The sequence below is a fragment of the Culex pipiens genome, chromosome 2 (genome assembly GCF_016801865.2).
Source record: "Culex pipiens pallens isolate TS chromosome 2, TS_CPP_V2, whole genome shotgun sequence".
Taxonomy (NCBI): domain Eukaryota; kingdom Metazoa; phylum Arthropoda; class Insecta; order Diptera; family Culicidae; genus Culex; species Culex pipiens.
Genome location: NC_068938.1, coordinates 109,140,216 through 109,165,937, shown reverse-complemented (window position 1 = coordinate 109,165,937; position 25,722 = coordinate 109,140,216). Strand labels below are relative to the sequence as shown.

At 41.2% G+C, this 25,722-nt stretch overlaps 1 protein-coding gene and 1 long non-coding RNA gene across 2 annotated transcripts in view; both read right to left on the bottom strand.

Moving 5' to 3' along the window:
- LOC128092775 (uncharacterized) overlaps window positions 1–7,893 on the bottom strand; it is a 28,734-nt gene extending 20,841 nt beyond the window's left edge. Inside the window, exon 1 of the long non-coding RNA XR_008211996.1 lies at window positions 7,844–7,893. This is a non-coding gene — a long non-coding RNA (uncharacterized LOC128092775). The remainder of the gene's footprint in view (window positions 1–7,843) is intronic.
- The window catches only part of LOC120415668 (hemicentin-2), an 88,979-nt gene extending 66,167 nt beyond the window's left edge, over window positions 1–22,812 (bottom strand). The window contains exon 1 of the mRNA XM_039577251.2: window positions 21,714–22,812. Coding sequence (XP_039433185.1) covers window positions 21,714–21,765 — 52 coding nt within the window. The 5' untranslated portion in view covers window positions 21,766–22,812. The remainder of the gene's footprint in view (window positions 1–21,713) is intronic.
- Between the last annotated feature and the right edge of the window lie 2,910 nt (window positions 22,813–25,722).

The following is a 25,722-nucleotide window of genomic DNA, read 5'->3' as shown; positions in this document are numbered from 1 at the left end:
GGTCAGCTATAATGAACGGAGTCCCTAACGAAAAAAGGGGGAACGAACGTAACAACAAAAAATCCTAAATGAAAATTATAACCCATCGCTCGTCGGAACCCTCGTGATGCAATTTGGTTCTACCGCCGCCAAGACGAGACCTCACTCATAATCATCGTCGGACCACAACCCACCTGATGCATTATTCCTAACCTCACCTTTGCCGACCAACCAACCAAGTCCTGGGTTTCACCACGTGGTCACCGGACCGTGTCCTCGTGGTTGAAGGTGGGGAGGGGAAAAACGTTGCTGCTTCCATAAAATCATAAACATGGATCCTTTTTTTGCACTTTTGTTGTGCTTCCCTGGTAGAGTTTTAATTTGAATTTTGCACTTTTGTGCACCGATGCTTGCGTTCTCACCGGATATTTTTGCTATCCTACTCGGGACAAGCAGGTTGAGCAGGTCAAGTGAGCTGTTACTTGGAAGTCATGTTTATTTTAAGAATCATAGAAGAAATCGTTTGCTTTTGTTATTTAGGAACTTTTGGAGTCACGAAAGTATGCTGGTTGATTGCCATAGCAATTTGCGCAGTTTACATGCGTTTTGCTGATTTGATAACCAGCTTGCTAGACAGCTTAAATTTTTGTAAGTCTCGAATATTCGTGTTGCTTGACAAGCAACTTTCGCTTTTCAAGTCATCACTTTTCACAGCTTGGAGACACAATTCTAAGCATTTAAAGTGCACACTCTTTCGTGCAATTCCACAATGCTCAATGCTAAGAAACTGGCTTAAGAGCACATACTTTGCAACAAGAGCTTAAAATACCCTCAAACATCACACACACATATGCTCTCTGCACACGCTGACTGAGCAAAATCCTAGCTTTGTTTAATGATCTTGTCCGAGTCCCACCACCGCTCCCCACAAACCGTGTCTGTTGACAAAACCGGTTTCCAGCTTTACAGCAGCGGCTTCAACCCGACTTTGGGGAGTTGTTGTTGCGACGGAGCAGAGAGAGGCGGGCGGGACATTTGCATTAGTATTAAATTCCATTTTATTAATAAATTTGCAATATGCAAATGTTTGTGCTCGGGCCAGGCCCGGGCGAGGAGTTGATGCTCTAAGCTGCAATCAGAGACTTTACAAATATGAAAATTTATTGATCTTCAGTGGCCGGTCATGCTCTCGGTCCGATGTTGGGCAGCAGCCCCTCAGGGGGAAACAACAGCCAAACAGGTTCGTCATACGGTCGATTGCGGCAGATGTCGAAGGCTGAACACTGGAGTCGCTCAACCGGCAGAACAATCCCCGAGGTGATACATGCTGGGAAGATCAACATTTGCGTACGGATTAGAGAGAGTGCAATAAGATACGGTTGGGGGCAGGTCACCCCCCGGGTTAAGCTCCGTTGATGGATCGGTGGTTCATTATCTACTCATACGGACGTTGAGCGTTGAAATTAACCTTTGAAGGTTCATTTTTCGGACAGCTTGTCAGAAAGTTTTGCAAAACACTTTGCAAAAAGTGCCATCACTCCGGAATGTGTGTGTGTGTTATTGAAGGGCTAACCTCAAAATCATCCACTCCAAGACAAACAGTTCTGGCAAAGCCAAACAAACCGCCGTAGCTCGGTTGAGTACCGGAAGGTGGCGCAGCGTACGGAAGGAAGATAAATCCACACACTTGCATGAATAATAATAACATTTATGTGTGGATCTTGGGCTGCACGGGTGGTACGGTAAGAGTTCGATTGTTTGACACTCAAGCTCAAGCTGGAAGCTCAAAGTTGTCAAAACTCGGTTTCAGTTCAATTACAACAAGGGGGTTGACACTCGGTCAGTCATAATTATTCCAGATTAATCTTTTTTTGGAGTCAACATTTTGGTTTCAATTAGGAATAATAGCCTCAAAAATTTTTGTTTTTCAAATCAAAACGAGTTTGTAAAAAAAATAGCAGTGTCAACCAAACAAAATCTGACAGTTCATTCGGTTTGAAGCCCCGTTTCTAAACTCGCTCAAAACACTTTGACAGCACTCAATTTGGAACAACCAACAAGCTTTCAATTATTTTGATATTTTTTGTAGTGTTTGTGAGAGAAGTGTCAAAAGTGACAGTTGGTCAAACCGCACAGCGTTCACTGTACCGGCAACCATGACGCTACAGACGGATTGATGGGGAGTTCCCCCGCAGGGTAGGGTGAAACGGGACACGCACCCGATATCTCGTCATGTGTTTGTGCAATATGGAAGATGGCAAGATAGTGTAGGTGTAGGTATGTATTTCGCACATATTGGTGCGGCATGCCCGAGATAAACTAACGAGGAGCGTTCGATTGCGAGGGTTGAGGGTCCGGGATGTTTGTTTCTGTATTTCTGCACCGTGAAATGTGATTATAATTGATTACAAGTGAAATAACGTTGATACCTTGTTAGCACGAAAGGGATTGTGGCCCGAGGTGGCGCGCGTGTAACCACACTCGATTTAATTTGTTTGAATGCCAGAGATGGTTGTTCTGTGGTGCGTTCGTTTGATACTCGAGGTTAAACTCGGAAAACAACTCCTTTGTGGTGCTTCATTTGACAGTTTTCGTTAGGTTGATTGAATTTGAATCGCTCGTTTTAAAGAAAAGACTGCAAACTGTCAAAGAAATTTTAAGGTTGTTTGTTTACCATTGATATGGAAACGTCAACTTCACGTAGATTTTGAAGTACTCTAATTCTTACGTCAAGTCATGTACTTTTCCATTGTAGAAGATCTGATTCTTATCCATGGATTCAAATTACTACGCTACGGACAATTTTGTAAGATAAGTGATTGTAGATAGACCATAACTCGTCATATTGATTGATTCAGAAGCTTATTGTTCATAGTTTAAATTCCGGAATTCTCTCAATGGATACGACCAGATAATACAATCAATCAAAACACTGGTTAGATCTCGATGACTGGCTGAATCTGGAATCCTTCAATTTCACACTTACACGTCAAAAGGTAACAAAGAGAACACAGAATAGAGGTGAGGCACGATTCTGCCAAACCCTTAGACAAGCCCCTAACATGACTTGATTCCATATTCCGCAAGAGGTGTGTCCAACTCCCCGAAGCCCAGACGATCCAAGACGATCGATCTGAGACTTCATGATCGACACCAATTAAAATCCAAAAATTCCGATCGCCACGCTAGTCACAGGTGAAAGTCTGACAAAACGCGGAATTTCACCCCGAAAAATCCAATAAATTACGGTGACCTGCGCGATCGATCACTTGATCGATCGCCACTAACCAGCGACTAATTATCGCGCAGCCGGATGGTCAACCCCTTGATCGATCAATGGAGTTCGTTGAACTCCGCGTAAGACCTTTTGCAAAAGTGACGATCACTACGCTTCCGGACCAGCGTCCGAAACCCTATCATTTCCAACGCCGAAAAAATGTCCAAGTCACGCGACGGCGACGATCGCGCCGCTGCGGAAATGGGAAAGAAAGTGTCGTAAAGTGTTGAAAATTAGCGTGTTGGGTCTAAAATTAGTTAAAGAGGCTGGATTTGGGAGTACGCAACGCCATGTGGGAAATCGAACGCTCGTGCGGTAATAACGGTGAGCAATCGGGAAAAGATTTCATGGTGATGGCGCGCGCAGGCAGATTAGCCACGGCACTTGGAGACTTGAAGGTGCGAATCAATGGTGATTTCAGAGAGAAGCAATGACAGCTTTTCGCTACAGTTACGATACGGGGTGTTGTGTCATAGGTGGAAATTGACGCGGTTAATGTGACAAATTTATTATTATTGACGTCGCCGGATGAGCTTGGTGAGAAGAGGTTGAAGATTGTTGGATAACAGCGTGGATCAGCGAATCGATGTCAAACCACAGTTACCGAGCATCCAGGCATTCTGCCGCTCTTCCACCAACAAGCCACCGTAGCATTGCGGTAAAGCGATTGATTGGCGATCAAAGAGCCCTGGTTCGAATCACGGCAAGAACAATATCTTTTTGACTGCAATCATCTGTTCTAACTTTGATATAATTGGCTAAGGTGAGAGGTTAATCACTTGATTTTTTCTTCTTCGACTCAAATTGCTCTTCTCAGGGTAACTCAACTAATTCCGCTGTTTATATCGACAAATTATCATTATTTTTATTCGCCACCAAAGCCAACGATCATTAGTCAAATGAGCAAGCAAAACAACAACAAAAACTGCGCCAGCGATCGCGAATTATCGCCTGTCGACATGCTTGAACTCGACGAGAGCAACAACAAGAAGAAACAAGAAATCATCGATCGGAATGCGAATGTTTATGATCGTAAAAACGGCGAACGTGCCACAACGTCTTTTCAAGCCTTGACTCTGTGCGGAGAAACCGGTGTCATTCCGAAGACGTTGTCGTCGTCGCTACGGCTCAAACTATCGACGATCTTCAAGCCGGTTTTGCTGGCGGGTTTTTAAAAATGGCCGCCGCGGAGAGCGGCTTAAGTGGGATGCTCGTGGGGACGGAGTCGCTCGAAAGTAGGATATGTAAATATTGATAATTTGATAAACGATGCTGGGCTTAGTCGTGGACTTCTTAGATAGACCAATTTCACAGGTAATCTTCCAAAATGAAGCTAATCGCCTTAACTGTGGGAATTACAAAGTCCAGAACCTCCGCTGATCTTCGACAATTACCCCCGCAGAAGCTTCGAATCCTTTCTTCACCACGAACAATGTAGTCGTCAAACAAAGACATCGCGTGTTTTTCCTTGAAGTTTGCTCGGACCGTGCTGCCATATGCGCCTTTTGCGTGTTGCGCGCGAACCTCGGCAACGTGTAATTATGTTCTGCCAACTCCTTTCTCCCCTCTCTCAACTGGTCAACTGGTCCGGCAAAAGTCAACGCTGCAAAACCTGAACGACAGGTGAAAATTGAAAAGTTTTCACGAAGCCGCTGGTCAAACCAGATTCGCTCCGCGTTGGCAGTTTCGCCGACAGTGATGCCAAAGTCGAAGGTTAAAAGGGGAGGCAGCAAAAAAAAAAGTTTCAACCAGCTTGCCATCTGACATGGGGCCACTTTTTCAATGTTTTTATTATGGCGGACCTACCCGGTAGGTCCGGGGTTGAAATTTGATACCGTCTAATTGGATCAGGTGAACCAACGCGCAAAATGTGCAACAAAAGTTGACTTTAACACGGTGTAATCTCGGTGGCAGGTGGAATCTTGATAATCTGTAAATTTATACTTGAGCAACTGGTTGAGATTTTACCGTGACTTCGTGAAACTCCAACAAATAAGCATTTTAAATGACAGAAGATGTCAATATGACAGCTATTGTGACGTATTGGTGTTACCATGTGAGCGCTTAAAACAAAAAATCGTGAAATCGTGACAAATTTCATTTCAAATAATAGAAGCTGTCAATTTGACAGCTATTGTGATGTCGTGATGTTGCCTTGTTATCGATTAAAACAAAAAAAAATCGTGAAATCTGACAAATTATCATATCAAATAACATATGTTGACAATTTGACAGCTAATGTGATGTTTTAGTGTTGCTGTAGGGTTTTCGTCCTTCAAAATAATGTAAACAATATTGATCAGGTAATAATAATCCGAAACAGACTATTCCTTACTGAACGTGTTCTTGGTTTTTGACAGCGCATGATAAGAGACGCGTGTTTATGTTTACGCCATGGACAGTTGAGAGTGAACATTTGGCGAGGAAGTGTGAGTGTGATTGAATTGTGTTGGAACCGGTTGTCGGAATCCGGAGCAGAACACGACGGAAGCGGACATGAGTGTGGTTGGGTGGTTAATGCTCGGCAGCGATGGTGTTGCGTCCGGAACGTCGTGTCTCAAGGAGTCCCGGTTGCGGCTCTACAGTTGCCACGATAGGCACTTGCAATTTTAAAAAAAATGATTGCCGAAAATCGAGCCAGGGCATTTTGATATGTAGTCAATCTCTTTATCGCAGAGTCGCGATAGCTGATTTCATAAAGTCACAGTTTTAAAGTTGTCTACAGTCTACAAAAAGCCACGAAAAACCCAAAAATTCCTCACCGTCCACTCCGGCAGATGCCAAACCCCCCGATAGGCCACTTTCCGCGAATCGATTCATTAATGATGGCCTATTCAATGGCCTCACACCGTCGCACCTCCTCCTTTCCTCCCCTCTCGAAAGATGGCGCTGCTGAAGATTCATCGCGCAGAGACGGAAGAAAAGACAACAGATTTCATTAGCGATGATCATCTCGGTGCCGCGTGCCTTTCCCCCCAACTTCATACCTCATTGGCGGGGTCCAGCGTTTGTTGATGGGTAGGTTTTGAATTTTAAATGAGTCGTAAAAACGGAATTTTCAGCTCTCTCTCTAGGCACAACTCTTTCGAATCGATTCAAGCAGCAAAAAATCTATGCCCGGTGGAGAAAAGAATGAGTTTTACTCTCAAGGGCAGTCTGCGTCACGAGCGCTAGCGCGTGTGTCTGAATTGACTTTTTGCTCCTCTTCTAGTTGGAAAGCTACTTTCCAGCTAAATTTGGTCATTTGAAAACACTGACCTGTTGTTGTTGCGCTTTTTTTGCGCAGATTTGACAGCTACCTTACCTTTAGCATTGAAGTTACACTACCTTTAACAGTGTTGAACCTTGATGCATCAAGGTCAACAGTGAAGAGGTGCGAAACTGTCATACGTCAAGCGAGAACTGTCAAACGCAGCGTTCCAAGACAATCCCGCACGACTCTGCGGGGTGGATCGGGCCCGTTCTACGAGCCAACTTGGCAAAGAGATGCCACCACCAAAGAAAATATTTTCCTTTCTATCGCCAACAAGCGGCACACACACAAGCTCAACGACGCATGATGGGCTCTCGAAAACTTTCCGTCGATGGGATGATGGATGATTTCTGAAGAGCTGCTCTCTGGGTCTGTATTGCAGAAAAAAAATGCGATTCAGACGTGCGCGTCGTACCTGAAAAAGTATTTTTGCTGTACGTACTTGAGAGTTCAACCTAACGTTGCTGGTCTCTGAAACCAAATTCGAGAAGAACTCTGCTGGAGCAACAATCGAGCAGCAGCAAAAAACGTAATGAAACGAGATAACAATATATGTTGATCCCCAGAAGAACGGGACCAGAGGTGAAATCCGATCCCGGAGATAGAACTCGTCGTCGTCGTCCAAGTATTCTCGACTCTATTTAATTAGACATGAAAAGAGAAACGCAACCAATAGAGTTCCAGGTTCCAGGTTCCCGGTGGAGTCTCGCTCGAAGAGCGATGATAAACGACGACAGGACAAGAATTGTAGTGAAAAAACGAACCTCACTAGTAGTTCTACCTGGAAACCCGAGAAAGGGATGTCAGTTCCCATTAAACGTGTCTACCTGGGCATTGTGTCCCCTACGGGCGGCTTTCGGGGCCGTAATAGTTGGTCGTATCAATAGAACAAGGACGACTTTGCTTCTTTCGTTCTCAGAGGGCTGCATCGAAAAGATTCAGAACCTTTTGGAATAAAAAATGCCTCACAAGACAAAGCAGATTTTGGACATGCGATACGAAGGCATCTTGAATGGATGAAGAGAGGGAGAGAAAAAATCTCAGGTAAAAAATCACCGAAAAAAAAGATCGGCAACAGAATGGAAGCGGCCTGAATTGGCTGCCAGAAGGTGGAAAGTTTTTTTTTTGCCGTGAAAAAAATATATTTACGATGTTGTTCAAAACTTTTCGGTCAAGCAATAACTCAGAGTGGGACACACCTTTTGGTCACAACATCGCGTCAAATAAATTTATTTCTGCGATTAGATTTTCATCAGTGAGGCATCCTCTCTCTCGATCAATCGACAGAGTTTTCTTTTGAATTTGACTTTTTGTTTTGTTCGTCGTAAACTCACCCGAAAGCAGTAGGATTTTCAGCCGATGATCTGAGAGTTTTTTACTAACCTGCAAGCAAAAAGAGAATTGATTTAGTTTTTTGATTAAATGAATTATAAAATTCAAAAATTATTTAGATCTAAAATTACAACAGCAAATATATTCCAAATCGTCTAATCAGGAGTTAATCAGAAGTGAGCAACAATCTGCGGAGTTCCGAAGCTAACGAGTGAGTGCTTTCCGTCACGTGACTCAATCAATCAAAGCAAGCCAAAAAATTGTCGTTGCTCACTCATAATCCAGCTGTCAATTTTCGAGTAGAGGTTACTTTGAATGTAAACAAGCAGCTCAATGTAAACATTCCGAATGAAAACTGAGTGATATTCACCCACATCAGAGACTTATTTACTCATTTTTGAGTAGGTTCGGTTTTGCCGAAAAGCGAGAGCTGTTTGTTTATATACAAGGTTAAGCACGTTTGAAAAGCTGGTACAGAAAACTGACTACACTCTCATTTCAAATCATTCAGTTTACTTCAAAATCTGACTACTAAGAAGCAATCAATTAAGATATCTGTCAGATCCGAGTTATTTTCACTCAAAATGTAACAAAAATTTAGTAAAATTTACCAGATTTGACCGATTTACTTATTTCTGAGTAGGTTCGATTTTGACGAAAATTGAGTGATTTTGAATGTGTTATATACACTGCTAAACATTTTTTGACAGTTGATTGCAATTTAGTACAATTAAACCCCATTGATTTGAAATTTCATAGTTTGTGTTTTTAAACGAAAACGACACAATTTGCTAAACTACCAACAACTTTTATGTTTGAGTCATTTTGTTGGTTTGTATGAAGCAAAACCGGCGGTTTTGACAGCTACGACTCACGAGTGAACAACTCACTGATGAATGTCACCAAGAAAAGAGAATTCAAACGATTCAACCGTCATTGTGCAATGAGTATTTAATCGCTGGCATGTTTGACGTCCTAATCGCTAACGATTTACTTCGATTTCATGATTTGGTTGATCAAAATTGATAGATGGATGAGTGAATCGATTCACCTCAAGCAAATACAAATTCTGTTCTACTTTCCAACGAAAATCATCCCCAAGTAAAAATGTATCATTTCCCAACCCAATCAAAACACGTTTATCGCGCTAACCAGAATCCATTTTGCACAACATTCCATTCGCCTCCTCCCGAGCGATACTAATTAGGTTTGCGATTGACAGCTGAGTGAGTGAGGAATCCGGCGGCACCCCGTTTAGTCGCGGAGTTTAGTCACCACTTTGATCGACGTCTGTGTAAACATACACATGTGTTGCGCTGCGCTACTCGTCAATGTTTACAAACATCGTTCTGAAAAGTAGCTGAGCTGTTTGTTCTGTCTGCTAATTTCGCTGTGCGAATGAAGCGGCTGTTTTTTTCTTCTATAAAAAGTTCTCATTTCGGATGAGTGATATCGGATATTTCCAAACCCCTTTCGGAATGTTTAGATCTGCGGCAAATCAATCAACATTTGGCGATGATGTTTCTGGCAGTTGCATTCTAGAAACTCAAACAGTGCGCCAATTCCTTTGGTTTGACTCACATTTGGAGTTCCGGGACTAATTTGAAATCGGCGTGTAACGAGAACTAGTTTTGAGGTAAAACCTGCACCAGACAGACCAATTTGCCCAGCTGGTCGTCGTCGTCGTCAATCGACCCGGTGCATAATTGAATAGTGTGGGCTCGTTTGGGCGAGGGAATCACAGTAAAAAAATGATTATTTGTTCAGCACTTAAAAGGAACGAAACGTGCAATATTTTTTGTATTTTCTTTTGCTAGCATCACAAACAATATTTTGACAGCGTAATCTCATTGTTGTGATTACCGTATTAATGTTGAAATACTCATTTCAAATTTGTTATCAAAATGAAAATTTACGTTGAAAAAAATTGTGTTTGAAAAGTATTGCGCATTTACTTCCTTTTTGCGCGAAATTTTGACAGCTTGTGCCGCACAAAATTTGTTTATAGCGGCACTCCAAATCAAATCAGGTTTGCGTGCAAACAAAAAGCTTCATTTTTCGCTGTGCCAAATCGAAACCTTGAAACCTCAGCTGGAGCCACACTCTCGTTTTGATTCACAACAGTTCGAATAGTATAGTGGAAGGTAACCAGCAGCTGACTGCGCTGTTTGCTTTTGGCAATCGTATATCGTTCAGCGCGCAAAAATATTTACCATTCGCCATCGAACAAGGGAATCGGCGAGGGGAACTACACGAACTCTCGACAATGTTTGGCACCCCACGACGCTGCATAATTCCCTCTTTATTCGCGCACATGGCATCGAGGGGTTGCCGTACGGTAGTCCCAGGATTACCGACGTCATCCTCCGATGTGATAACCCCTCTCGGCTTGTTCGGGCACATGTCGATAGTTTACGATAGGTATGGTCTAGCTATGGCCAGGACATTCCCTAACCGCTACGCACTCGGGGTAGACTTTTGTGTCCATAAAATAAATCAGTACCGGTATTTCCACACACCATAAATCTTCCCGAGTTTGTGTGTGAGCGCGCCAGCTGACTGCTCTGGGACCGGGGACCAAATGGCACACCCGGCCATTAGTTAATCGCTCAATAAAATTATTTTAATTAACGAGTCGTTAAGCTATTATCTCGCCGAGGTGTGCAGGCCAAAGTGATTGGATGACCTCCGCGACCATGTGCAACAGTTTTGGGGGCGGAAACACCTCAAAAATCGAAAATCCGACTAGAAATTGTCTTGTTCAGCGCGCTTTTTATGAGTTATTGAACATTTCCTCCAAGCGGATAAGAAGCAGATTGTGAAAACAAGACCGACTTGTTGAACACGGCTCGTTACAAGAGACCGAGTCGACGACGGACTGACAGCAAACGCGACTTCAAAGCCGAGCTGCTTCAAAGAACATAGTTTTATCTGTGCCGGCGATGTGGGCGCGCGAAGCATTTAATATTTATAAGGCATTTATTTCCACACACTCACACTCGAACTCAATACGGAGAGTCACATAAGCGGACGTCTACACGGCCATCGTGAAACTTGGCTTTGGCACGGATTTTGCGACATCGGTGCAGAGTTGTTTATATGGAACGCGCGCAGGTCAGTTTTGGAACCGACCAAATAAACACGTTTGATTGAATTTTAATGACCTTTTTAAGATACACTAGAGAAATGAAAACAAATCTTGAGTTGTGGCACACAACTTGACTTTTAAGACCAGAAGCTCAAGCAAAACAGCGCATCAAAGCGCGACTCTAGTGCGCCAACTGCTATGGCAACCGCACAGCAAACTTTCGCGTGTTTGAGTGCCCAATCAGTCTTGCGGCGTCCAAATTTAGAACCCATTTCTGTGCGTCCGCCGGTCAAACCCACCTAGGTAAACAACTTTCCAAACAAACAAATCGAACAAGTCATTAAGCTACTTAGCGAGGAATTTTCCACGCTTTTATGTCCGCTCGCGTCCGACAGGAACCGACAACAAATCACCCATGTCGAAGGGCGGAACATCTTGGCAGCGCCCAAACGTAAACAAATTAGGCGGATTCTTACGACGCGGGGGAAATGCATCGAATTAAGCTGGAGAGTTTGAGGAGAAAATTTCAACTGAGATGGGCCACGTTACAGCTACAGTATTGTAGCGCTGGTTTGACAACCGTTGTGAATTTGAATTGAAGATGGCAACTCTGTTCCTAATGTAAACACGAACTGTCGCGAGGAGGATAAGCAATTGTTTACAATTTATCTTTAAACCGTTTACACTGTTTTGCTTAATCTTAGTTTGTTTCGACAGCGTCGTATAGAAAGTGACAGCTCAGATGGTAAATTTATGGTGTTTCATGATTGGACTGACTTACTTTAGTTTGTGACAGTTCTCAACACTGTTGACTGTAGAGTTGCCAAACTACCGGTGTTCTACCGCACAACTGAAACCTATTTCAATTGCTGTGATGGCAACACACCGTTTGGACACAAATTCCTGCACCCAAAAATGTCTAAGCAGGGCAAGCCCCAAAAGGTTTGCTGGCATTTCTGCACCCGTCCATAACCGAGATGCTAATGTTTTGAGAATTCCCTCACGTTTCAACCCGGCTCAACGCTCTTGGTGACGACTTCAGCGAGTTGGCGTTGGAGAGTGCACGTGTCGCGATCGACGGAATTTCGGATGTTGCTACCTTTCAAGATGGCGCGTTCCGAAAGATGGCCGCCAACAGGTTGTCTGGAAATCGGTTTCGTGCCTGCACGTTATTAAAATCTGAACCGAAAACCCAGCGATTTCCTTCCCCCTCTTCTGCTCTGTCTGGAGCTCGGAGAGCAATTTGAATAGCTGCTCGTCGATTCTCGAGGGCCTGACGTTCGATCCTCGCGATGATGATTGTTCTACAGCGGTGTTATTTCGTTAATTACTTTATCTCCCTCTTGCCGAGGCAATGATGGCTTTGCCGGGTAGTCTGAACTCTATAGTCGATTGTTTTTTGTTTTCCCTCATCCCGGCCACCACTTTACGAGATGTAGAACCTTTAAAAGTTGCCTTTTGCCCTCGCAGACCTCTGAGGAAGAGAGGAGTACGAGGACGGGAAAAGAGCGTTCAAGGGGTCTTCCTCACGAGGGCCGGTGTTTGAATCGTTGATGAGTGAAGCATCCGCTTTTCTTCTATTTTCGGGCGCGAGCAGTTTTGGGAGTGGTGATGGAAGATGTTGGGAGGGAGTTCACCTAGTGGAGCTGTACAACCTTTTCTGACTGAGGAAAAATTAGATTTATGATCAATTTCAACGAGCAGAGATAGAGAGCTGGTTCTTTAATCGCTTTTTTCTCTCAACATCAGAATTCTTCAGATTCATCTTCATACTTACGAGTAAGCTCTCAAAAGATCAGTCGGGATAATAGGCAGAGAACATTTGCTGCTCATTACTCTCAATTTTCGAGGATTGGGCTCCCAGTTTGAAAGTTATTGAGCAGTAAGTGAGCTCTAACGAGCACATGGTTAGGAGATCGCGCTCTTTATTCGCTCATTGTTCACAATAAAAAAATACAAGAGCAAACCTCAAAGTTTAGAGAAAGCTAATTTTTTATTCGCACTTTGCTCTCAATTTCAAAGTTGATTTGTGTGTTTTCCCTTATATTGAGAAAAATTGCTCACTGCTCGTTATTGAAGAACATCTTTTAACTAATGAGAGATGCTCTCAGTTTCAAATCACAAGAGACCAACTATAAGTCAAAAATTAACCACCAACCACCATTATCTCCACGTACAGAGCTCAAATTCCAGAGTAGATTTGAGTTTTGCTCTCTTTTCGAGAAGAATTGCTCATTGCTCATTACTGAAGAGTATTTTCAAGCGTATGAGCAAGCACTCAAGAGATTCGAGAGCGCTTAATATGGTGAGCTCTCAATTTGAGGAGATAAATTCGCCTTCAGATTGAAAAATCCTGTTTTTTATCACAATTTATAACAAATCCTCGACTTGTGAGTGAGCTCTAGAGAGCACAGAGTTGTGAGCGCCCGCTCTTTTATCACTCTTCGCTACCAATTTGAGCTAAAAAAGTTGTCCGCTCGTCCTTTGTTATTCTTTATTCTTTTTTGCTCTCAACTTCATAATTGTTTTGTGCTTCACAATTATTTTGCAAATGCATTAGCTAATGAGCAAGCTCTCAAAAAAAAAAAGAAATAGAAGCGCATAGTATGTAAAGAACTTATTTTTCTTCACAAAACAACTTGGTCTGGAACCTGCCCTTGAAAACTGACAAGTGCTTTTGGGTGCCGATGCACGTCTGACGAGTGCTCGCTCGCTTGTTTGCTCTTAGCTCCAATTTGATAGTCATTGCACTCTGATCTGAAATTTCAACCTAATTTCGAGCTCAACATAATTTACCATTTTTCAATGATAAACTGGAAAAAACAGTGTTGTAAATAGAACAAACAAGTTACTCATTGGTTCATTGCTCCTTATCTGTGAGGAAACAAACACTTTGCTCTCTCACTTTGTAAGTAATTATGAAATTCATAGAAATGTCAATATCTAACAAACAACTCGTGAGCTCATAAGAGCACACAAGCTCGTAGCAGTGCAGTAAGCAGTGTTGTGAGCTGAGTTGAGATTGCTCTTAAAAGCTCATTCGTGAACCGTTTATGCTCTCTATGTATTCGCTCTTCACTCATATTTAGAGAAGCCAATTCTGTTTTGATAATGATAAAAAAGAGTTTGAAATTCCAGCCAATACAAACTTCTACAACTTCAAGAACAGTAAATGAGCAAGTCAGAAGCCACGCTCGCAAGAGCCTCACTCGCGCTGCTAATAATGGAGCTGCGAGGAAAGACATGATTTAAGGTCAGATTTTCATTTTCGCGCCTCTTCCGGCCGCCGTTGAAGCGATCCTTTTTTCATCTGGACGAAACTTTGATGAAGCGAACGGTAAGACAAAGGTGAAAATCCCGTGAAGGGAAATTACTTTTTTTTGTGTGTGTTTCGAAGAGTTCGAAGTCGAACGCTGTGTGCAGTGTGTGATCCCGGGTGGTTTTCCCGAACAACAACAGTTGTTAAACGATTCCATTTATAGAGCCGAAGAGCTGGGCCGTCCGAGGGCCTTCAGAAGCAGAAACTCCGGCAGACAAATGATAGATTGAGACCGCTCCACTGGCAGTGAAGAGGCGCTCCCGGTAATGCACTTTTTTGTGTATTTTTTGCGCTCCAACCAAGCCGACCTTTCGACCGAGTTCCCGGAGTTTGGCGAAATACGGCGAACGGATCAAACCTCCTCCCGATTTGCCGACGTGGTCAGTCCTGTGTGGCGAAAAGAGGCAGCCCGGTAGACCCAGATTATCGATGTGATGTGCCAGGTTGGTTTGGATCGCAAAACATCGGTGATAACCACAGCAGGACTCCGGTTCTGATGAGAACTCGTCCTATGAGCACGTCTTTTCTCATTGAGAGCCTCTTGATTTGTTTGTGAACATTTAACTCTCAATGTAAGAGCAAAAAGCTCACAGATTGTTTCATGAGCAATTTCCTCTCATTCTAGCTTTGATAACAAAACTTTTAGTAAAACTCTCACAAATTTCCATTTGAGCAATTTTCTCTCGTTTTCTTGAATTCATTAAATATCAGTTTGAGAGCGTTTTGCTCTCAAACGAAAATCGAAACATGTGCCCTCAAAACCGGGCTCAAAAAATTGCAAAAAAAAAACACAGTTTTTCTCTTTGACAATGATTCCATCTGGATGCTTCCCGATACCGAAACCAGAGGCTGTTTGTCAGAACGTATGTATGTGTGCGCGCACACCAGACACACCGTATTCTGGTGTATGTGTGATCCGAACCAGCTGGGATGGACCGGGATGGACCGATGTCAGGCGCGGCTGGCTTTTGGTTTTCGAGTTGTTTGATTTGATATGGTCCACCAGAAGGTACACAATCAAAGCTCGGCCAAAAAGGGGGGGGGGGAGGGGTTGGTTTGCAATTCATCAACACACCTACACACACACATACAGAGCGGGGTGCACAACATGCAGACATGCCAGGATAAAGCGGTTTTATGTCCGGTGTGGCCACCAACAGATAGCAGCACCCCCCCATCCTTTTTTCCACACAGTTGATCGGGCAAGGCAAGTTTTATCGGGGAAAATCCTACGCCAAACTCGATATTTGATATTTTTCGAGAGAAACGAGGGGGTGCCAAGCTTCGATTCTAGATATCTCGTGTTGCTCACTTCTATGTCTGGCGCTGATTGCTTTCGGTCAGATAATCTTGGAATTAACAGCACGAGTGGTTAAGTCGAGATTATGTGGATTCGAATGCAAACATTTCGATGGATGAATCGGAAATAGTTCAAGTTGTTTCCTATTTGCAATGGACGTGAAAAAAAAAGATTTCGATTAATTATAAATTTAATTAGCAATATTTCAGATCTCAACCCACTCATCAAGAAACTTTAAAAAATAATTCATGATTTGGAAGGTTTAAATTATTATCAGGTTGGTTTTTATGCATATTTTTTATTACATAGTGATTTGATTCATATTTGAAACCGTTTTGCCTTCCTCACCTCAATGAGGAAAGGCTATAAAATCACTCGAAAAATGAACTTCTTTATTCGACCTCGTAGACCCACCTTCACGTATACCTATCGACTCAGAACCAAATTCTGAACAAATGTCTGTGCGTGTGTTTGGATGTGAGTCCGTGCACCGAAAAATATGCACACGATTATCTTCGGACTGGCTTAACCGATTTGGACCGTTTTGTTCTCATTCGATGTGTCTTGGGGTCCCACAAGACCCTAGTTAATATTGTGAAGTTTAGAAAAGTACTTCAAAAGTTATGCTAAAAAACGATTTTAGCTAAACTTCGGAAGATTGTAAAAAGGGTGGTTTTTGTAAGAAAACTCGTCATGCTATATATTGTTAGAAAGGTTTTTGAAAGACCTTTCCAACGCGTTCAAAACATTGAAAATCTGACCACCCCATCAAAAGTTATGAGCACTTAAGTGTCATTTATACACTTTTTTGAAGCCGGATCTCAAATATTTTGAAGAAAATGTTGTCCGGATCTATAATGCGACCCATCGTTGGATAGGTAATCAAATGACCTTTCCAACGAGCTTAAGAGATTGAAGATCTGACAACCCTGTTTAAAGTTATGAGTACTTTAGTGTTTTTGATACATTTTTTTTGAGGCAAGGTCTCAGATATTTTGATAAAAGTTAATGTGTTTTTTAGTGTATTCATTTTATGAATGCGAGGAAGGCACCAACTACCTAAAGGTGGATTAAGTAACGTTTTAAATATCTATTAGTTCTAATAATGTCAAATTAAATTTGTGCGGTTTTGTGAAAAACAAAGCAGTTGAATTCATCAAAATCGAGTCATCAACAATAAAATAAACTAAAATGCTCGGAAATCTATGACCGTAAACCTTCGGGCGAATGATTCAACCCGACATTTTGTAGTTCATACTTGAAGCCTATTGTATGGGTTTTTGCCCAAATTTGCCTGAGGCTTTGTAAACCGAGCTCGAAAACTAGCTTAATTATCACGAAATCTTGCTATAACTCATCACATATAGCTCCTATCAATTTGGCGTCTTCGACAAAGTTGTTTGTTTTGATATTACTGACAACTCTTCTGAACATTGTAATCGTCTAAAATCAAAGTCAAATTCCATAGCCTGCTGTGATGAGTATTTTGAAAAACAAATTTCACCAAAAGTAGGCCATGACAACGCTGAACAAAGTTGTGAACATGTCAAAGCTCGAAAATGTTTACTTTTTGCTCTAATCAATTAAGTTCATCAAAAAGGCCTTTTGAACCACTGTGCAGAAGTTTATCGTTTTTTTTTTGAATCATTGTTAATCCCACTGACGGTACATTGTATAACGTTCATGTTGTATTTTTAATCAAACAGAGCGCTTTTAGACCACTTCAAATTTTGAATTTTGGGACCACAAATTTAAAAAGAACACAGAAACGAAAAAAAAAGTTTAGAAAAAAAAAACATCATACTTCTGGGAAGGGCTACATCTTTTATGTCAGACGAAATGTGTAATTTTACCTCTGAAAATGTGTAATTATACTACTTTTCTAGTTTAATGTCACATTTTCAGTCTAAATTGTGGTAAAATTACACCATAAAAGAGGTAATATTCAATCTTCTAAAATTATAGCTGAGCAATTCCATGTCAAATAGCGAATCGGTTGTACTCGACCCTCTCCGATTTCAATAAAACTTTGTAAACATGTTATCTTAGGAATATATAAGCCATTTTTGTGATTACGGAGTCAGTTTCACTCGATAATGACATTTAAGAAGGGCGTAAGTGTTTTAAATATTTTTGTATTTCGTAATTTAAATATTGCTGTATCTCGAAGCCGTTGCATCATATCAAAAAGTGGTCGAAGACAAACTTGTAGGAAATTTGACGGGCTTTTCGAAAAAATACACTGAAAGACAAAAACACTACATTTTTTGATTTTTAAGTTAAAAAGTCAAATTTAAAGGTGAGCCCATTATTTTTTTCGTTCAAAATTTTTCTGAAAAAAAGCCCAAGATGTTACAAATTGACTCACGAAAAATGCAAGATGGAGAAACTCTTCTTAAAAATTACAAAAATCATTTACTGAATCTGTTTTTTTAAAGTGCTCTAAACGTCAAAATTTTCAAAAACCGAAGACAATTTTACTTAAAAGTTTCCATATTGACCACTGTCGTAAGTCCAATCCTTGTGAAGTTAGGCGGTTTAAAAAAAAAATGTTGAAAAAAATGGTTTTTTGTTGGTTTTTGAAATATGTGACAGACTTGATTTTTCAGTCACGTAAATATTTTTACCGGAAAGCTCGTCCAATTTCCCATAAGATTGTCCCATAAAATTGTACTGGTCAAACAGAAGGACTTTTGTGAGCGTTCAGAAATAACAATTTCGACTTCACTTAGTCGACCACTTAAGTTAGTTGCAACTAGTAACCACGTAAGCAATAAAAACTAACCTTTAGCTCAAATTTTCCGCTTCAATTTTCAAAAAAAACCCCATCTACACAGCAAGAAAACCTTGCCGGCCATTACTCAACGTTTCAAAGTGACTCAAAGTGCCATTCTCCGTGTCGTTTAGTTGGCCAAAAATTAGATTTTCATTAGTTCCCATTTGGAGCACATGGTGTGGCGGGGCTCAGCTCAGCTCTTTTGCTTAGTGCAGCACCTTTTTTTTATATAAAGCGTCGTTTACTCCTCGGGTAAGCAGCACTTTTGCAGCGGGCCCAGAAATTGCCACACTTGAACAAAGAGTTCGGACGCCAACCAGCCAAGCAACCATTGAACCTACAAATAATAAATTTCCATTAAAACCGTGCCTGGTCATAAGCCTAATATCTCTCTAAGCCTGCTGCTGTTGCTGCCTGCAGTTTTTCCGCCGCTAATGTCTTTCGGCGGTTTCGCGCGCGCGCTTGGGCCTTGGCCATTCACTCGCGGTTTGGCCATAACTTGGGCCACCACCGCGGCCATTGTAATAATGCACATAAACGGGGGGGCCTGCACTCGCTGAAAAATAATGGTGTGTGTAGTTTAAGTTTAGCGTGTATATTAGGAACTGACCACCAACAGCTGAACTCCACACAAAAAAGCAAACTCGGTGGTTGATATTATACAACATTTTTTCGCTGTCCAAAAGCCTGCAATCATGCTCGAAAAGAAGTTGACCAGTTGGCACCCCAACAGCCAGCAGTTGTGAAAAAATGGCCGCAATTTGTGGGTCCCCAGCGCGCTTAATGGGCAGGAAAAGTGTCGCAAAAATGGGGCTCCACTTAATTGAATTAAGATGACGGTGCTGACTGACTGACTGACTCTGACTCTGGTGGAAGTGGGCGTAATTGTTTGGCTTGACGAAAGATGCACATCTTAATTAAGGGTTCCTTAGGAGCGAGGGAGAGAGAGAGAGGAGGGTCAACCGAAAGAATTAACACCGCGATTAATCGTTGTGCGTCCCACGGATTTTTAAAGGGTGGAAGGTTAAAAGATTAATTAGTTTGGATGGTGCAAGTTGATCGTTGGGCGGAGGGACAAGGTGGTAAAAGCAGCTTTTACAAAAACAAATGTTGTGTATTGAAACCCCTTTATTAAATCTGGTTATGTTGGTTTTAAATACCTAAGACCTTTGTTATAATTTACCAACTGACATATTGAACGTAATTTTCAACAATTTTCCATATTTCGTGTTCATCGAATGTTTTAGATATGCTAAAAGTTTATTCTAAACATAATTGTTTCATCTCTTTTAATTAAATAAAACAAGTAAATAAATCATTAAAAATAAAAATAAAACATCTGAAAAAATCAAGCGTCAAGCCCAACAAAATTTAACCGATCACATTTTTCAGAATTAGAAAATTGCGAATTTTCTTTACATTAAAATCGATAAAATCGGTAAAAATACAGAAAAAAAATGTCATGTTCTAAAAACGTTTTAAACTTGTTGATATTAGTGCATGGAATTTTTTACATAAATTATCTTTAGGGGCCATTCATAAACCTCGTGGACACCTTGGGGGAGGAGCTTAAAATTAACAATAAATGTCTTATAACGCCCTTGACTGTGACTTAAATATCGTAAAATAACCAGAAATAGACAACTTAAACAAATATAAAAATGAAAATTCAGAAAAACGAGATTTTAAATTTTCTTTACACTGGACCAATTTTTGTTATAGCGTAAAAATCCCATTTTAAATTTGATAAATTATTGTTAACAACCAAAAAATTCGATAATTTTTGTGTATTTATTTTATTGCACAAATATAGGGGAAAGTGGGGCAAGTGTAACAAGCTAAGGAAAAACTCGTTATAACCCATTAAAAACGTTAAAAAATCCGTCGGATTTTTTATAATCATCTTATTCCAGGTCTTGACCAAGACTTTGGTAGAACAAGTTTTTAAAAAAATCCTGTTTTTCAATGTAAAAAATTGATTTTAAAATTTTGATTTTCCGTACGTTCTACTCAACTAGTGGGGCAAGACGAACAACCCGTTGGGGCAAGAGGAACAATGCATGAAACAACATGTTAATTTGCTAACAATTGAACTGTTATCGCTTAGATACATCTGATTAGAATGTATTTGAAACGTTTCATTATTAGATTAAAAATAATATTTGACTTAAAATTTGATCGTTTTTACGAAAAAAAATATGACTTGGATGATAAATAGTAAATTTTCATGATATCACTATATTTTGTATGGACAATTTTTTTAACAATTGTTTATCAGTTTTTAAGTACTTTTATGTATTTATTTCACAATAAAATATGTTGTTGCAGCAATTCGTAATTTTTTTCTATACTAAAAGTCCATATGGTACACTTGCCCCACCTGAACAAGATTTTTTAAAAGCCAAATAACCAAAAGTTAAATCATAGTTTATAATAGGTGCAAGTCATTGGTAGGAACACTACTAATCTAGGAAAAATAGCATTTTGATAAATGAGCCTTAAAACGAACCCTAAGCCTTATTTTGTACTTTCCAAATATTATAAAAAAACAAAGGTTTTGAAAAAAATTTCATTCAATCATATGCTCAGTGGCGTTTACGTCGTTTTGGCGGTTATGTGGTAGTAGAATCAGCTAATTGCAACAATCAGCTAATCTGCTACAATTCCTCATACTGGAAATAATCAAAATTGTAAAAATTACTGCCGTACGAGCGATTGTTCCTCTTGCCCCTTATGGTCGTCTTGCCCCACCTTCCCCTAGATTTGGCATTAAAATGTCTTTAATTTCTTGTTTTTTTTGAAAATTGTTATTTTTTTTCGTAAGAACCTAGATTTTTTTTAAACAAATGATTGCACACTAACTGTACTGCTGTATTATCCATTTTTCATGCCTTTTTCATTAAAATGTAGTAAATCTAGCTTGTTAGAATAGATGACAGAATACTTCAAGTCCACTGCAACTATGGCACTGCGACTTTTTGCGTTCGCTGAGATTTGAACCGGGGCTCTTCAGGTGTGAGTTTAACTCTTCACCGAAGTTTTGTTGGCAGTAAAGGGGCAGAATGCAATGATGCCTTTCGCCGTTGAAAGTGGCACGGAGTTACTAACGAGTGAACTGCTAGACTGTAAGAATGGCGAGTTAAGTTCATCGTTTTTTTGCAGTAGTGCTGCCAACGGATGTCAGCAGCTTGATCATCTATGAATTGTAGGGGGGGGGGTTTGGTTTAGGTGTAGTTCACAAAAACAGAAGTTCAAGAAATAATAAGAACAAATGAAATCTAATAAGAAAACAGCTTTAAAAGGTTGAAGTGTTAGTAAATTTACTATTTTTTCGTGAATTAAAAAAAATGACATCATGTCGTAACATTTGACTCTCAAAAAACGCTTACCTGTAACGCTTCTCGGTATATCCATCGCTCGTGTAACTCGTAACGAATCCATAATGGGTCAATCGTGGTCAGCAGCAGTCTCGAACTAATCACGCCGCCAATTCAACGTCTCAATCGCTCGTGTCTAAATTTCCGGCTCAATTGTCACAAACAAAACAACACTCCACACCTCCGCGTGGCTGCACTTTTTCTCACCCTCACCAAAAAGTGCCTCAAATTCTTCACTCAACCATTTTTCCAGTCGAGCAGATTTCGCGCGCCTTCAACACAAACCAGAAAACTGTCGATCAGTGTCGATAATGCTTCATAGCCCAGCGTGTTTAGTTTTCGCCACGGTTATTGGCGTTGAAATCTGTGCCACTTCCAAAAATTCCGCCACGCGATTTGATCCTCTGCCGCAACAACCACACTTGCAAACAAATCAATCACTCAGCTGCTGTTTTCCGAATTTGATTTTCAAAACTCTTCTCTCACTCTCGTTGCCTCTCTCGTTTAATTGATTAAATAAACATATTTGTTTTATTAAACCATTATTTCGCACCTTCTCTTTTGATACACAACACTCGAGCTCTTTCTCCGGCACGATCTTCACCTTGAGAGCCTTTACACCACTTGCGAGGCCTTTTCGAGTTGTTTTCACCCCAAACAAAGCATAAACAAATGCTCACTCGCACACTTCGCCACGGATAAACAAGTTGCAGTAATTAGCGAAATTAAGTAATCTCCAATTAGCATAATCAATCGCCGCGGCACGCCGATCGAATTTCCTTCTTAATCGCACCCACACACAGTAGGCGATGCAGTGGATTCCCGGCGAACGACTCGTGTTAGACGTCTATTGCTTCCACTGCATCGGGCTTCGTGGTCCTAGTAGGCCACCTACGCAAACCCACACGCACATTCACGGCAAATATCCTGCGCGCGCTCTACCGATCACCATGCGCACAGGTGAGGAGAGGGGAGGAGGTAGCGGGGTTCGTCGCCACAGGTAAAAAAGGGCCCTCCAAGAATCACCTTGAGGTACCACACAAAAACAACAACAACACACAGCCGACAATAACACGTCGTTGCCCGATGTGGCGATATTCGAAACTAAACAACGCTGCGCCGATGACGGCAACATCTGCCAGCCCGGCTCAAGCCGAAGTCGGCCGAGCATAGCCGAAGCGGGGCCGAAGTTGGGGTGGGCGAGCTTTCGGCAGCGTTGGCAGACGAATTTGTTATGAAGTGGGGTTTCAACTAAATTTTATGATTTTTTCTCATGAAATTGACAACCTGTTAGATTTTAAGTGTATTTTAGTTTAAAAAAAACTTTATACAATATTTTTATTTGAAATCTTCCATCTGGCAACACGGCCCACAGGTGAGACGCGCACGAACGCAGAAAGCTCCTCTCGTGAGCCGAACATTAAAGACCCAAAACATCAACAAGAAGGGACCACAGAAATCTAAACGTGGCAACCTGGCTTTTGCGCGGCGCGGCCAACTGCGATGGGTGCCTTGCGATTGCGCGGTCCTCGTTGAGAGTTAGGGAGCCTACTGCGGAGAAGCGTGGCTTGCGTTGATTTGGTACAAGATAATTTTAACATATTTTTTTTCTTTTCAAAATGAGATATTTTGCTACAAATTTTAAGAGACTGAAGTCCAGTTTGGTCCAGTTACCGACTCTTCTGGCTCTTCTCTGATACAGGTTTCTTAGCTGAAGTCAGTTCGGGCAGGCAGACTCGCGCACTTCAAACATACACGAATCGAGTGAGTGAGCGAATGAGGTTTCAAAGAAGAAGGTTGGAAAAGAATGCTGCTGCGCTACTGCGAAGGGTAGGCAAAGGAGGTAGAAAGCATAGACAGGCACACACATAGCCATGTTCAGAAGTTACTAAAGAGCATAAGCTGAAGCACACAGTCGTAAACACGTTTCTGCTCAGGTTGCGAGGGGTTTTTGTATGCTGGAAATTCCGAATCTGAATGCTAATTGCAGCATTAGGACATGTTTCGCTGGTGTAAAATTTTAGCCAAAAACTTGTTTCGCCAATTTTTCATAAAATTTATGGAACTGTCCCAACTTGTCCAACTGCACCACCTTGTCAGCTATTCCATCGGAAACTGTCCACCCGGAGTTCAACGCGCAGTCCCCTGTCTGTTTACATTTCTCCTATTATTTGCTCAGTTGGCTTTTAGGGCACTCCTCTCGTTCGTTTTGCTTTGGCCTTCTTCGCTTGGTCGTCGTTGGTTTGTTCGTTGAAGTCAACTTCTATGCCACCTGAAACCCAATCCGTCAAACGCGATGCGTTGCGCGCTGTCGACTTGAAGTCCTTCTCGGCTTATGGAGTCCTCGCGAGGTCTTTTTTCTTCTTTTTTCCGTATTATCATATCAAAATACCATAAATAATGGTCGTTCATTGACACTCGAGCGCGTAGTTTACTGGCCAGCTCGAAAAAGGCACCTTTTATTTATGAGCCTGATCCTCTTATTCGTTTGGAGAAAAGAGTTGTTCGGTTTTGTTGGGAAAAGGGTTCCATTGGATAAACTTTCAATTGAAATGTCTTTATTAGGTAAATGTTTGAGTAGATCGATCGATTGAGAGGGGAAATGTTTGAAAAGGATCTCCAAACTGGTATTCTATTCACAAAAGAAATTTAAGAACTGGGAAACCGGTCCAGGGGTAGAAGTACACATCACAAATACTTTCTCATTAAAAATAATAATGTTTGATATGTAACACTTCCTGTGTATTACACATTACACATCTCGGAACGCGGCTGGTTCTCCAGGTTCTACTAAGACTTTATGTCCTGGGAATCAATTGGGTCTTAAAATGAAGCTTATATTGGTGATATTATTGATTACAGCGATAAAGCTTATTTTTCTGAGTACAATGATCCTTTGTACGACCACAAAAAGTTTAAAATTGATTTTTAAATCAATTTTGAAAAATTAACCTCGCGGTTCTTCTTGACAGAAAAGCTCCTACTTGACAGCTCGTTCCAAGGGGACCATAGTTGATCCATCGAAAAAATGTTATCCTGTCAAAAAAAAAAATTTGCGTTAAAATGAAAAAAGTGATCAGAAATGGTTTTTAATCGTGTTTTTTATCGTTGTACATAAAAATTGACATAGGGCTTTAATACCCAATTAGAGGTGGTTTTTCCTGGGTGGACTACGGGGAAGCGAGATATAGCCGGATTTTCACCGCAACATTTATTCCGACGATTTTATAAAATTCCCTTTTGACTTAACATTGACGAAACATTTCGATCTCGACATGACATGACATCTCCCAAGTTAAGATAGTTCAGAATTGGCCAAAAGAACCATGTTCTGGAACACCAAAGAAAGATTGACCAGGGCAGTGCAGATTTCGTGGAAATTTGGTAAATATTGCGAAAAGCCGCAAAATTCATTAATTAATGTAACACCGACGACGAATGCGAAAAAAACCTGCGACCCGACCGAAAGGCATCGCAAATCAGACTGGCTCAATTGTCATCGATGACAACCAGAGCCAGCCGCAAGTTTACACACATACACGCACGCGAAAAAAAAGAAAATCACACCGACGACGAACGCGAAAAAAACACGACCCGACGGAAAGGCATCGCAAATCAAACTGAGGAAATGGAGAGAAAGAAAATAACATAAAAAATAAAACCTAATCACATAAAACCTACTCACATAAAACCAATCACCCCATGCACACAAATAGCAACACAAAAGAGACGAAAATTATCACAAAAAACAGGACTGCGCGTCCCAAGAAGCACTGCACTTTTGATCTCATCTCCGTGTCAGGCTGCAAAATATAGAAAAACAACTCTTTTTTCGTTCAAAAATGGAAGGCGTCGTACCGCCCCTCCGTCACGAGATATAAAAAAACGGACCTCGGATTCGTGATCAGGGACAAAAGTTACCCCTAAGGACAAAGTTTCACGCAAATCAAAGAGGGATCGGGGCATTTTTTCCCGATTTCGTGTGAGTTGGTAGAGAATTACCCTTGTCCTTTAATTTACC